The 13,303-nt window shown below is 39.0% G+C and overlaps 1 protein-coding gene across 3 annotated transcripts in view; it reads left to right on the top strand.

Annotated features, from left to right (window-relative positions):
• The window catches only part of ROCK1 (Rho associated coiled-coil containing protein kinase 1), a 149,484-nt gene that overhangs the window by 119,891 nt on the left and 16,290 nt on the right, over positions 1–13,303 (top strand). For all 3 annotated transcript variants that reach the window (XM_015562716.1, XM_015562715.1, XM_006761879.1), the window contains 4 exons: positions 7,534–7,699; positions 8,502–8,595; positions 9,428–9,516; positions 12,142–12,330. In XM_015562716.1, the coding sequence (XP_015418202.1) occupies positions 7,534–7,699; positions 8,502–8,595; positions 9,428–9,516; positions 12,142–12,330 (538 nt within the window). The remainder of the gene's footprint in view (positions 1–7,533; positions 7,700–8,501; positions 8,596–9,427; positions 9,517–12,141; positions 12,331–13,303) is intronic.

The following is a 13,303-nucleotide window of genomic DNA, read 5'->3' as shown; positions in this document are numbered from 1 at the left end:
TTAGCGTCTGCCTGAGGCTACCCAGAAGGAGCTATGGAGAAATCTGCAGACTCCTCTTCTTGGTTTGGGATTTGGATGTACCCAGATGAGGCCCAGCTGTGAAGCAATGCAAACTGCTGTAGGGCCTTCGGCCCTCTTTTGGATGTTCTATGTCTTTCTGACCCTGCTGGAGTTTGTTAGGTAATTTTCAGATTGCAAAGGGCCAGGTGTTTCATATGCAAAAGCCTCTACTGGCTTGGGTGGGACGGGGTCTCAGGGAATCAACAGCGCGGAGCAAGCAGATATGGCTGATCCTCAGCCCTTGCCGCATGCTCTTGAGCCTCCGTACCTCTGCACTCCACCTCCGCAGCTCCTCTGAGTCTCCGTGTGCTTTTCTCTTTCCTTCTAGTTGTAGAATTTCCACTCAGCCCGTCTTCCTGTAGTTCTGGATGATTTCCATTTTGTCTTTTAATTGTATTTTTGAATTTGTTGCAGGAGGCAGCAATTTCCGGTGTTTACCTATGCCGCATCTTGGTTTCTCCCTAGCCTATCATTTATATGGTGTTCACAGTGTAATACGCAGTTCCAGGTTGTGTGCATTCACTGTGATAGGAGTACCCAATCTACTGTGTACTGTATTGTTTTAGAGGATTGACATGTTTGCCCGTTTGATCTATTTAATAGAAATATATTTATCATTACTATTGTGCTAACCACTGTCCTTCATGCCAGTGATATAATATTAGTAAGTTATGGTTTTCATTTTCAAGTGCTTCAGAATCTAGGCTGACAGAGACAATTAATGTAGATGACTATGACAAAGTGCTATTGGAACATATTGAAGGGATATACCTCATCATACTATGTGGGATTCAGAGAACATTTTCCAGGTGACAACTAATTAAAAGAAGGATTTGCCAGGGAATGGGGAAGCGGGAAGTATAGACAAAAGCCAATCTGTGATTTGGACAACAGCAGATGGCTTAGTTTACAGGTAGGGAGACAGTTGGTGACAGGTAATACTAGAGAAAAACTGAGTCAGATTACAAAGTGCCTTGTGTGTCATGCTAAGGCATTTGGAATTACCAAACATTGACGAGTGGGAAGTTTGGTTTCTGTTGTTCTCTGTTGCATATCTATATCGCTTAGACTAAGGCCTTGCAAAGAATAAGTATTCAATAAATATTGAATGAATGAATGAATGAAAATTTTAAGCTAGGGATTGACAAGATGGTGTTTTAGAAAGCTCCACTTTTTAGAGTGGAGAATGGATTGGAGTGAGTCAAAGCTGGGTGGATATAGGTTATACACTTATACAGCCATTGAAATAAGCTAGATGTAAAATTATAGTAGAAGTTCACAATAAAAGAAGAAGCAAGTGCATGGGGAAAAATAGGAAAGTAGAAACAGTAGGACTTGTGGATATGGGGGAGTGGGGATGAAAGTTAGGGAAAATTTCAGGTTGGCTTTCAAGTTTCTGACCAGAGCAATTGTGTTCATGGTAATGTTAGTCCCAGAGTTAAGGAACACCAAATTGTGAAAAGAGGGGAGACAATATTATTTCCATTTCATACCTATTAAGTTTGAGGTGCCCTTGGGATGTCCAAAGAGAAATGGATATCAGAGTATTGGTTTACTGCTTCAGAACTCAGAAAAAAAGATAAGGGCTTGAAGCTGATTTGAAAATCCTTGCATAACTGAAACCATTTAGATGACATTTGTTAAGATAATTATGTATAGCAGAGTTGATAAACGCATGAGCCTATGATGCCATACATTTAGCTGGGTTGAAATTAGTTGGATCTAAGTATGGGTACATTCATTGTGTGAGTTGTAATGATGATAACAAAATGAAGAGTTTATGTCCCAGTCATCACCACTTGTTCCCACATGGTAACACTGGTCCAATATTTCAAGATCTGATTTTTTAAGAGAAGCCAAGAATCTCAATTTTTATACAAAATGTTGGCCCAAATGTATTTTGTGTGTGTGTATCTGGAAGGAGGTAAAGGGGCACTTATGTGGACTCATTTGGCCCCATGCAGTAAGTTGTAACCCCCTAGAATATGATTAGAAGACATAAAGGCAGAGGACAGACATCTAGCTCCTGTACTCTTAAGTACTGGGCAGAAGAAGGGAAAGTAAGAAGTCACCAGTAATACAAGGAGAAAACCACAGTGAGGATATCACAAACACTAGGGGAATAGAATATTTCAATAAAAAATGATTTAAAGTGCCAAGTACTCAGAAATGTCAAGAAAAAATAAATTTTCCATTATATTTAAGGTTGTTAGGTACCTTGGTGAGAACAGTTCCTAAATAATGATGAGAATAGATACTTGACTAAGGTGGATTGAGACTAATGGGAAAAGAAGAAGTAGAGACAGTGTGTAGACAACAGCCACATTGACCTTACTATTTAGCAAACCTGTCAGTTCCACTCTTGCCTCAGAGCCTTTGAGATTGCTCTTCCCCCCGCCTAGAACAGTTTCCTTTGACTATCTACATGGCTTGTTCCTCTACTCTCTTCAGATCTTGTTCTAAATGTCATCACAGAGAACCCTTCCCTGAATACCTTTTTAAAATTGCAACTAGAACATTGTAGTTGCCCAATAAATATTTGTTAAAATAAAAATTCAAGAAAACGTGGTTGTTAAGGCAAGGAGATAGAGCAGTAGCTAGAGGAGAGTGTGAAGAAGACCCATTTCTTTTTAAAGATAGCAGAAATTCGAGCATCTATATATATAAAACCCTAAGTGACTGTTCAACTGTTCAACTGGTTGACCGTTTGACCGGTTGCAATGATATGCACTGACCACCGGGGGGCAGGTGCTCAATGCAGGAGCTGCCCCTTGGTGGTCAGTGAGCTCCCACAACAGGAGCGCCGCTCAGCTGACCTATGGGCGCCATACGCCGGGCTTAGGGCTGGTGAACACAGCTGCAGAGGTGCAAGCCTCTCCCGCCTCTGCCTCTGCAGCAGTGCTACCAAGCAGCAGCAGGCAGCAGGCACACCGGCCGGGATGAGCGGGAGCAGTGCGGCACCTGGCTCGGGCTCAGGCTCCTCCCCAGCCGCCTGCCGCTTCACACACTACTACATCCTATGGCAGTGATGGCGAACCAATGACACGTTTATCAGAGGTGACACGCGAACTCATTTTTTGGTTGATTTTTCTTTTAAATAGCATTTAAATATATAAAATAACTATCAAAAATATAAATCTTTGTTTTACTCTGGTTGCAAATATCAAAAAATTTCTATATGTGACATGGCATCAGAATTAAGTTAGGGTTTTTCAAAATGCTGACACACCGAGCTCAAAAGGTTTGCCATCACTGTCCTAGGGGAATGTTGGACTGGCCCCAAGGGGTCCTGGATTGTGAGAGGGCACAGGCCAGCCTGAGGAATACCACCGGTGCATGAATCCGTCACCGGGCCTCTAGTATTTAAATAAGATATGGGAAGGAAATCAGAGTGGGAAAAGTTGCACATCTATTCTTCTATTCAAACAAAATTTCTGAGCACTTTCTATGGGCCAGAGAATTTTATAGGCATTTGGAATATATCAGTGAACAAGAACAAAGCCCCTGCCTATAGTCTTACAACCCAGAAGAATTGGGAATTATTCTAGTTCTTTAAGGAGATAGGGGGAAGGAAGGTAAGAGATTGACCTTAAGTATCAGTAAAGACAGGTCTGTCACTATGGAGAGTTGTGAAGAAAGCCTAGATGAAAGTAGTTACAGATAGTTTTATCCTAAAGCACCTTATCATTCTTTGCTTTCTTTTGCACAATTATATAGAAATATAATTTGGGATTAATAGGTTTCCTGGCATTTTAAAGAATAACTTCAATACTTTATTCTGAATTTGATGTCAAGTGGTAACTCCAGATGAGAACGTTATCCATCTGAAGCCTGTAACTTAATAGCACAAAACCAACCTTAGTATTCATAGGTTTACCAGTGGCAATATTTCCTATCTTTACCTAATATACTAATTAACCTACACTTCCATGCAACTACTTTATATCTCTCCTCAGATCTTCAACAACCTTTCCTCATCCTCAGCAAATGGTCTTGCTTCCTCGATGTTGGAGAACATCTATTCTCCCTCACCACCATTGCTACTAGTCTATCTACATCTGTACCTCTTAACTCCTGCCTTCCTTTTACTTGATGTAAATGACCAAATATGTGCTTTTACCTAAAGGTAGCTCTTTTATCCTATCAGTTGTTGTCTACTTATAAATATGACTCCAGTAATTCTCTCATCTTTCCTAAGTCAATTTTTCCTTCTATAATCATTCTTGTTGTTCTTTAAACCTACAGACAAATATCTCCTTAAAAAAACCAACACCCTCGCTCTAACTGATTTGGCTCCGTGGATAGAGCGTCGGCCTGTGGATTAAAGGGTCCCAGGTTCAATTCCAGTCAAGGGCACGTACCTTGGTTGCGGGCACATCCTCAATAGGGAGTGTGCAAGAGGCAGCTGATTGATGTTTCTCTCTCATGGATGTTTCTTACTCTCCCTCTCCCTTCCTCTCTGTAAAAAACAAAACAAAACAAAACAAAAAAAACACTCTCTTTTAACTGCATATCTTCTTCCAGCTATCCTCTCATTTATCTGTTTCTTTTTATAGCAAACTTCCTAAAAGGTGCATACCATTTCTCTTCAGGTCCTCTTTCCCCATTGAGTTTACTTCAGTCAGATATTTGCACTCACTCTGCTAAAATAACCCTTCTCAAGGTCACAGGGAACTTCCTAAAGTTAAATACAATAGTCAATTCTGAGTCCTTATTTAACAGCAGCAATTAACATAGTTGATTTCTCTCTTGACAAAAGTTCTTCACTTAGCGTGGTGACATCACCAGTATTTTCCTCCTATTGAACTGTCTACTGTTTCTCAACCTCCTTGCTCCTTTGTTCCTTCCCATCTCTGAGACCTTTAAAGTTTGGAAGACCCAAGGGAGCACTCCCTACTTGTTCTTATCCAGCCTCACAACTTTAAATAGCATCAGTGTACTAGTATATTCTCCCCTGAATTCCAGGCTTGTATATTCAGCTGTCTCTTTGACATCTCTACTTGAGTACTTAATAAGCATCTCACATGTAACATGGCCAGAAAAAATAACTGATTCCCTCACCTTGCCAACCTGCTCCTCCCTGTCTTTTCCATTTCAGTATTAGCAATTCTATTATTCCTAGTTATTTAAGTCAAAAACTTGAAATCATCCTAGATTCTTTTTTTTAAGATTCTACATGCAGTCCATCAATAAATTCTCCTAACTGTAACTAAAAAATATGTCCAGAATCTGATCATTCTTTTGTACCATTTACCAATATGATCCAAAATATTACTTCTAATCTTGATTATTTCAATACTTTCCTAACTGGTATCCTGCTTCTGCCATTGTCCCCCCTAGTATCTGATCTTAGTCCAGCAGCCAGAATTTTAAAAATAGAACACAGAAGAAAAGCCAAAGTCCCTATATTGTTTTAGAAAGCCTTATAATGCGTGTTCTTCTCTCCACCATTCCCCTTCCCCTTCTCTTGCCATGTCTCTCACAACTTTTACCCATCTCTCACTCTACTCACATTAGCTTCCTTTAGACCAACCTTAGGGCATTTGTTATTAGATGTTTCCTCTGCCCAAACACTGTATTCCCAGCTATCTACATGGCTTACTCTCTTATTTCATATCTCTTCTCAAATGCATCTGAGCAGAAAGGACTTAAAAAGAATGACCACATTTTATGTAGCAACCACATTCTTCCATCTTTTTATTTTATTTTATTCTTCTCTGGCATACTGTATATTACTTCATTTTTGTAAATTGTCTGTATCACCCTAATAATGTATGCTTTCTAAGACCAGCAATTGTATTTCTGTTGCATGCCTTAATTCCTTGAACAGTGTTTGGCACATGCTAGCATTGAGATAAATATTTGTTGAACAAATGAAAGGATACACACACACACACACACACACACACACACACACACACACACTCTAGACGCCTGGTCACGAAGAGACCTGTTGCACGAAGAGATTCGTGCAATAGGCCTTCCTTTCCCCTGGCTGCTGGCCACCGGTTTTCCTCCAGCAGCCAGGCCTTCGTGCTGGCCAGGCTCCAGCTGGAGCTGGCCCCACGGCCGTGAGGCTTTCACTGCTCCGCCAGCCCTGGCCCTGGGGCTGTCAGGCTTCGCTCCACCGCTTGGAGCCTACGTATGCAAAATAACCGCCATCTTTGTTAGGTTAATTTGCATACTCTCCTGATTGGCTGGTTAACATAGCGAAGGTATGGTCAATTTACATGTTTGTCTATTATTAGGTAAGAAGATATATATATATATACATAAATATGTGTGTAAGTGTGTAAGTGTGTGTGTGTGTGTGTATACTCTCTTTCTCCTTAGGCCTGAGACAGAAAATTCAAATTTGCATCACTTCCTTAGTAGAAAACAGGTGGAAAGCATTCATTTAGCAAACATTTATTGAGCCTGATATATACAGAGGGCACAATCATGACCAGAATAGTTTATGGAAGAGAGGCTCTTGGGGAAAAAAGATCAGGCAAACTGAAATGAGCTGGTCCTGATCTGAATGTCAGTTCTGAAGACTTAAAAGTAATTCTCAAGAAGTTTTTCTAGAATAGGTTATAGTGGTTTGTAAATCTTTTCATAAGACTTTATAATCTCATTGAATTTCAGAGCTGGGAGAGACCTCAAAAATAATTTAGCTCTCTTATTTTACAGAGTTGATTAAGTTGAGCTCTGGAAATGTAAGGAACTTGTCCATCGTCCCTGTCAATTAGTTAGTGATAGAACAGGGATAAGGGGGAGCGGGCTAGAGACAGTTAATGGGGGAAAAAATGAGGACCTATGTAATACTTTCAACAATAAAGAGTAAAGGGGGGAGGGAGGGAAGAACAGAGATAAGAGCTTAAGGTTTGGCCTGATTTACAAGCCAGTGAATTTTCCCCTGTGCCATGCTACCTTCCATTTCAAATCCACAACAAATTCCTTTTCAAAAGTATACTACTTGCCATTGCTTTATTTTTTCTTAGTTAAGCACAATAGCAGATTATTAATTATTAAATATTAAAGAGTTCTTTACTACCCTGGCCGGGAAGCTCGGTTGGAGTGTCATCCCGTACACCAAAAGGTTATGGTTTCGATTCCTGGTCAGGGCACATACCTAGATTTTGGGTTTAATCCCCAGTCGGGGCACATACGGGAGGTGACTAATCAATGTATCTCTCTATCCTCCCTCCATCTCTCCCTCCCTCCTCTTCTTTGCCTTCCTCCCTCCCTCCCTTCCTCCTTATCTAAAAAAAGTCAATTAAAAAAAAAGGATGGCTCAGGTTCTCTAATAGTAGTTGGATGTAAGATGTGCTAAATCTCAGGTTCTCGAAGAGTTGATTTTGAGCTCAGTCACCCTTTGAGAGAAGACATACCAGCTCACGTGATTTCGTCAACTATAAGAATGTTCATGGCAATTACTGTGCAATAGTAAAGCGTTTATTTGTATCCATTTCTCTTACAAATGTATTGCAGAGAAACTCTTGCTACTCAGCTGGATCTAGCAGAAACAAAAGCTGAGTCTGAGCAGTTGGCTCGAGGGCTTTTAGAAGAACAGTACTTTGAATTGACCCAAGAAAGCAAGAAAGCTGCTTCAAGAAATAGACAAGAGATTACAGATAAAGATCACACTGTTAGTCGGGTAAGTGGTGATAGATTATATGATTAAAATTTTAAATCAAAATAGGTTACATCTTAAAGTTTAGGATGTGAGTGTGTGTGCATGCATGTTTACAATGGCCAATGTGTGCTCATGTATAAAATAGTTTATGTAACTCAAAACAAAATTATTAGGAATTAAAATTGTATTCATTGTATTGGATTTTTTTTCTCTCCATTTGGCTATAGATATTAAAATGTTTTATGTGAAGAAATGCTTAGTTTAAGTTAATTTGTTGTATTATTTTCATACATTGGAACCAATTAACTTCTCCAAGCCTCAGATTCTTCATCTATAAAATAGAAATAATACTACTCTTCAGAATTCTTATGAAGATTAAATTAAATAATCTACATAGAGTGATGAATAAAAGTCTAAAAATAATCAAACATTTTAAATTGTCATGTTCATTATTATTCAGGTGAAGGAACTGAGACTCAGAAGGATCACAAAGCTAGGAAACTAAATGAAAATTTTCTAGTTTCCAGTCTAGTTTTCTTTCCATTACACTTTTTTCCCTTTTATTCATGTGTATACAAATGTGTATTTGCATGCATACACACACACTCTCTGAAATAATTTTTGGAAGCTAACAATTGTTTTTAACTCTTTTAATTTAATTAAAATTACGTATTTTAAATTGGAAACCAGGCAGATTTATAGTTAAGCAATGACGGATCTGTTTTCATTTAGGGAAAAAAGAAAGTATTTTTTTAAAGTTTATTGCTTTAAATATAAGACTAACAAAGAAATTATAGCTTAAACTTTTGTGTGCTTTGTTTAGCTTGAGGAAATGAACAGCATGCTAACCAAAGATGTTGAATTATTAAGAAAAGAAAATGAAGAGCTAACTGATAAAATGAGGAAATCAGAGGAAGGTATGTAGGGTTTTTTTTTTTTTATGTTTTTAAGCATAACATTAGTTCAGAGTAAATCTTTAGCTGTTTACATTTATGTTTTAGAAATGTTTGTTTTCATATGTTAATAACTTCTTTAGCCTTAAGAATTATTTTAGTAGAACTTAAATATTCTCCCTCTTAAAAAATAAATAAATAAGGCAAATCTGTGAGGATATGTTAACTCAATGGGGAAGAGAGGAATCCTTTCACAGTGTATATACAGTGTGGGCAAAAGTAGTTTTACAGTTGTGAGTATGCGAAAGAGTTTATTCTTGTATTATTATTCATTAACTAGAGGCCCGGTGCACAAAATTCATCCCCTCAGCACAGCCTGCACCCTCTTCAATTCAGGACCCCTCGGGGGATGTCTGGCTGCTGGTTTAGGCCCGATCCCTGCCAGAAGTTGGACATCCCTCTCACAATCCTGGCTCCTAATTGCTCACCTGGCTGCCTGCCTGGTCACCCCTAACTGCCCCCCACTGCCAACCAGGTCACCCCCAATGGCCCCCTCCCTGCTGGCCTGGTCACCCCCAACTACTCCCCTGCTGGCCTGGTCGCCCCCAACTGCCCCCCCTGCCGGCCTCGTCGCCCCACGCAGCCTGCTGTTCAGTCGTTTGGTCGTTCCTCACTAACCCCCCTGCCAGCCTGGTCATAGACAACCATCTTGTAATGGCATGAGGGTTAATTTGCATATTACCTCTTTATTATATAGGATTATTGTATTATTTATTTGTATTACATTGCTGATTTGGTGTGCAGAAATTAAAGTAATTAATGCCATACAATAACATTTTATATAAATTGTTGACAGATTATAAACTGAAGAAAGAGGAGGAGATCAGTAATCTTAAGGCTGCCTTTGAAAAGAATATCAATACAGAACGAACCCTTAAAACACAGGTACATATGCTCAGCCTTTTCCATGTTTATATTTGAGTATTGAATATTCAGAAGTTAATATTTGCTTTTTATGCACTTTTTCTTAAAACTGAGGGTATAATCCCTGACTGGTTCGTTCAGTGGTTAGAGCATCTGCCTATGGACCAAGAAGTCTTGGGTTCAATTCCCGGTCAAGGGTACATACCTCGATTGCAGATACACCAACCCCAGCCGGGGTGCATTGTGGAAGGCAGCTAGTAGATGTCTCTCTCACATGGATGTTTCTCTCTCTTTCTCTCCCCCTCCTCCTTCACTTCCACTCCCTCTGCAAATCATTGGAAAATAAAATATCCTTGGGTGACGATTAAAAAAACAAAAAAAATGAGGGTATAAGAGTCAGGCTTTTCATTGGAACAAATAATGCAATAGTTTTTCTTCATTAAATAAAGAAGATTTATTCAGGAAATAGGATTTCAATTGAGTTAAGAAAACTAGTTTGTCTAGTCATTTGACTAGAAAGAATGTTTTAGTTTGTACAGAAGACTCTAATTTACAGTTGGAAAATTTAATGAAGGGAAAACATTGAAGCCAAGAGAGAAGAATTGGGAATAAATAAGAAACTATAGGGGTGGATATAATACTTTGTACTTAATGCTGCAGCTAAATCAGATTTTTTAACACTAAAACTTGATATCCTGTCATTTTATAAAGGTATCCAATAGCTTAAATTCTTTATAAGGTACTGTGTACCTCAGATGATTTTTACTGTAAAATATATATTTTCTACCACTAGTGCACTCTCCCTCTTAATAATCCTTTATGTTGAAACTAATCTTCCAAAAATGTACTTATTATCTGTTGAAAATTTTTCAGTGGAGGTTTTTCTTACCTTTATACCAAACAGAGTATAAAGAAAAAGGTTGACATTCATTACATAAAAATATAGTTCTGTGGAGCCAAAACTGCATAAGTTGGAAAAAAAACTAGGAAGAATATTTACAGCAAATATAGGTAAATATATAAAGAATGTCTTCAAATAAGAGAAAGACAGATTAATAGAAAAGAAGAAGGGACATTTGAGAGAAAAAGAAACAGTAAAGTTCTTTGAAAAGCTCAACCACAATAATAAAGAAATAGAAATTAAAATGAGGTATCTTTTTGATAGTCAAATGGGCAGATTTAAATGAGATGATACTCAGCTTTCGCACCAGTGAACGTAGTGAAAGTTTATTTATATGCTTTAAGAGTGAAAAAATAGAAATAACCCAATCACCCATCAGTGTACTATTAACCCTTTGCGGTCCAATGTTATTTTTGGAATTCAAACAGTCTGGTCCAAATTAATTGACGGGATTGAATGTTGAACTTTTTAATGTTCTTATTGCTCGACGTTGGACCTGCTCCTAGCGCCTGGTCTGTCGAGTCATCCTCCATGTTGGACTGAAAAGGGTCAATAAATCATGATACATCCATACAGTGGAATGCAAAGGAAAATAAATGAAGTATATTTACATATGTATGTAATCTACTTATATACATAGAGAAACATCTAGAAGGATATATATCCAGCAGAATAAAAGAAAAGAGAAGGAAAAAAAAAAAAAGAAAAGAGAAGGCTTTAGGAGAGATGGTCTTTGAGGGGATATTTATTACAAAGGCTTTCCACTTTAGTATATCTCTGTATTTGATTTTTTTTATAATATGTTAGATTTATGATTAGAAAAAAACAAATATTCATTTATAAATTTAATGAAGTAAGCTTTTACTGCATTAAACAAATTATTCGAGGGCTCCTCATTCCTAGATGGAACCTTATCTACATGGCAATGATAGTGGTTAGGACTTTTTTTTTCTATGTTAATGGACAATCTTTTATTTAACATTACTTAAGGAACAAGTATACCATGACTACGTTTTACAATTTCTGTAGCTAATTTCAGATGCTTTTAACAGTTCTCCTTTTGAATATATTTTTTCCACCTGGTAAAAGATGTTATCCTCAAATATATATTTACATTTCCTTTCACTTTCAAAAGGATCTCAGTGTGGCCTGCTTAGGTTGCCTTATCACCTACTTTCCTACTTGTCGAAAGGGGAAAAAACCTATCTTGGGCCTTTTTGCCATGTACTGCTTCCTCTGATTGTAATGCCATCTTTGCTTCCCCTCCTTCATACCGTTTTTTTGCATATCCACCTTCTCTTTGTCTCTTAAGAAACGTGTGGACACATATGCAGGTCCTTGAGGAAGCCTTCCTTACTTCTCCAACTCTCAGTTAGGTACTGCTGCTATTACACTTACTCTTTTTTCTTACCACTCTACTGAAATGCTTTGGTGCATACCTGTATTTACCATCTTTATATCTAGTACCTAGCAGAGTACCCAAATACAGTATAATAAGTGCTGGATAATTGTTGAATGATAAATGACTTTTTCAAGCTTATCTGGTTTTTACATTTGAGCAATGAGATAAGTCAGTAATTGTTGCTACTTGTGCTACCAATTATCATGTCCCAACTTTCATTAAGTTATCCTAATTTTTATGCACAAAAAAGTCCTCCTTCCTGATTTTGAAGAAAAAATACATTTTTAGTGGAAATTTAAATTGCATGGCTACACTGAAATTCTTACTAATAATATTTTAATAGGCTGTTAACAAGTTGGCAGAAATAATGAATCGAAAAGACTTTAAAATTGATAGAAAGAAAGCTAATACACAGGATTTGAGGAAGAAAGAAAAGGAAAACCGAAAGCTACAACTAGAACTCAACCAAGAAAGAGAGAAATTCAACCAGATGGTAGTGAAACATCAGAAGGAACTGAATGACATGCAAGCGGTAAGGTTTGTGTGTGTATGCACATGTGGGGTTATTTTCTTAAATTATTATTGCTGAATATGCATATTATCTATTTTGTTTATATTTGATTTTTCATATAAAAATGCATATTTTGGTTTATACTCTCCACAATTTATTATTACCTTAATATGAACCATGACCTTGAAAAAATAGAAAGATGCTATATTGTCTATTAAACATTATATTTTGAGTAATTTTTACCCATTAGCATCTGCTCTTTGGTTTTAGGCTGAAATTGAGATATGGCTGGTATTATCCTACCTAATAAAGAGGTAATATGCAAATTGACCATCACTCCAACATACAAGATGGCCACCCCCATGTGGACACTAGATGGCCGGCAGGGGAGGGCAGTTGTAGGCGATCGGGCCTGCAGGCGAGGGCAGTTGGGGGCGGCCAGGCCTGCAGGGGAGTGGTTAGAGGGTGATCAGGCTGGCAGGCAGAAGCGGTTAGGGGCAATCAGGCACGCAGGCAGGCGAGCGGTTGGGAGCCAGTAGTCCCGGATTGTGAGAGGGCAGTCGGACATCCCTCGAGGGGTCCCAGATTGGAGAGGGTGAAGGCTGGGCTGAGGGACACCCCCCACACACACACAGTGCATGAATTGTGTGCACTGGGCCTCTAGTCTATATATGTAAAAAGCCAGCGACCGTAATGGCCATAACAACCATAACGACCTGTTGCTCTGATGCCCACCATGGCCAGCGAACCACCTGATCAGGGGGTGGGGCCGGCTGGTCAACCTTGCAGCCCCTACCCCCTGCCTATTGATCGCACTCCCCCACCCCAATAGGGGGCGGGTCTGGGTGGCCAACCTCCTGCAGCCCCACCCCAGATCGGCCCCCCCTTACCCAAGGCCACTGGCCCCCCAATTAGCACCCCTTGCCCCATTTGGGGGCAGGACCAGTCGGCCCACCATCCACAGCCCTCCCCATGGCCTGCCCCACCCCCAATT

The sequence above is a fragment of the Myotis davidii genome, unplaced genomic scaffold, assembly GCF_000327345.1.
Source record: "Myotis davidii unplaced genomic scaffold, ASM32734v1 scaffold96, whole genome shotgun sequence".
NCBI classification, from domain to species: domain Eukaryota; kingdom Metazoa; phylum Chordata; class Mammalia; order Chiroptera; family Vespertilionidae; genus Myotis; species Myotis davidii.
This window is presented reverse-complemented; position numbering and strand designations above follow the sequence as displayed.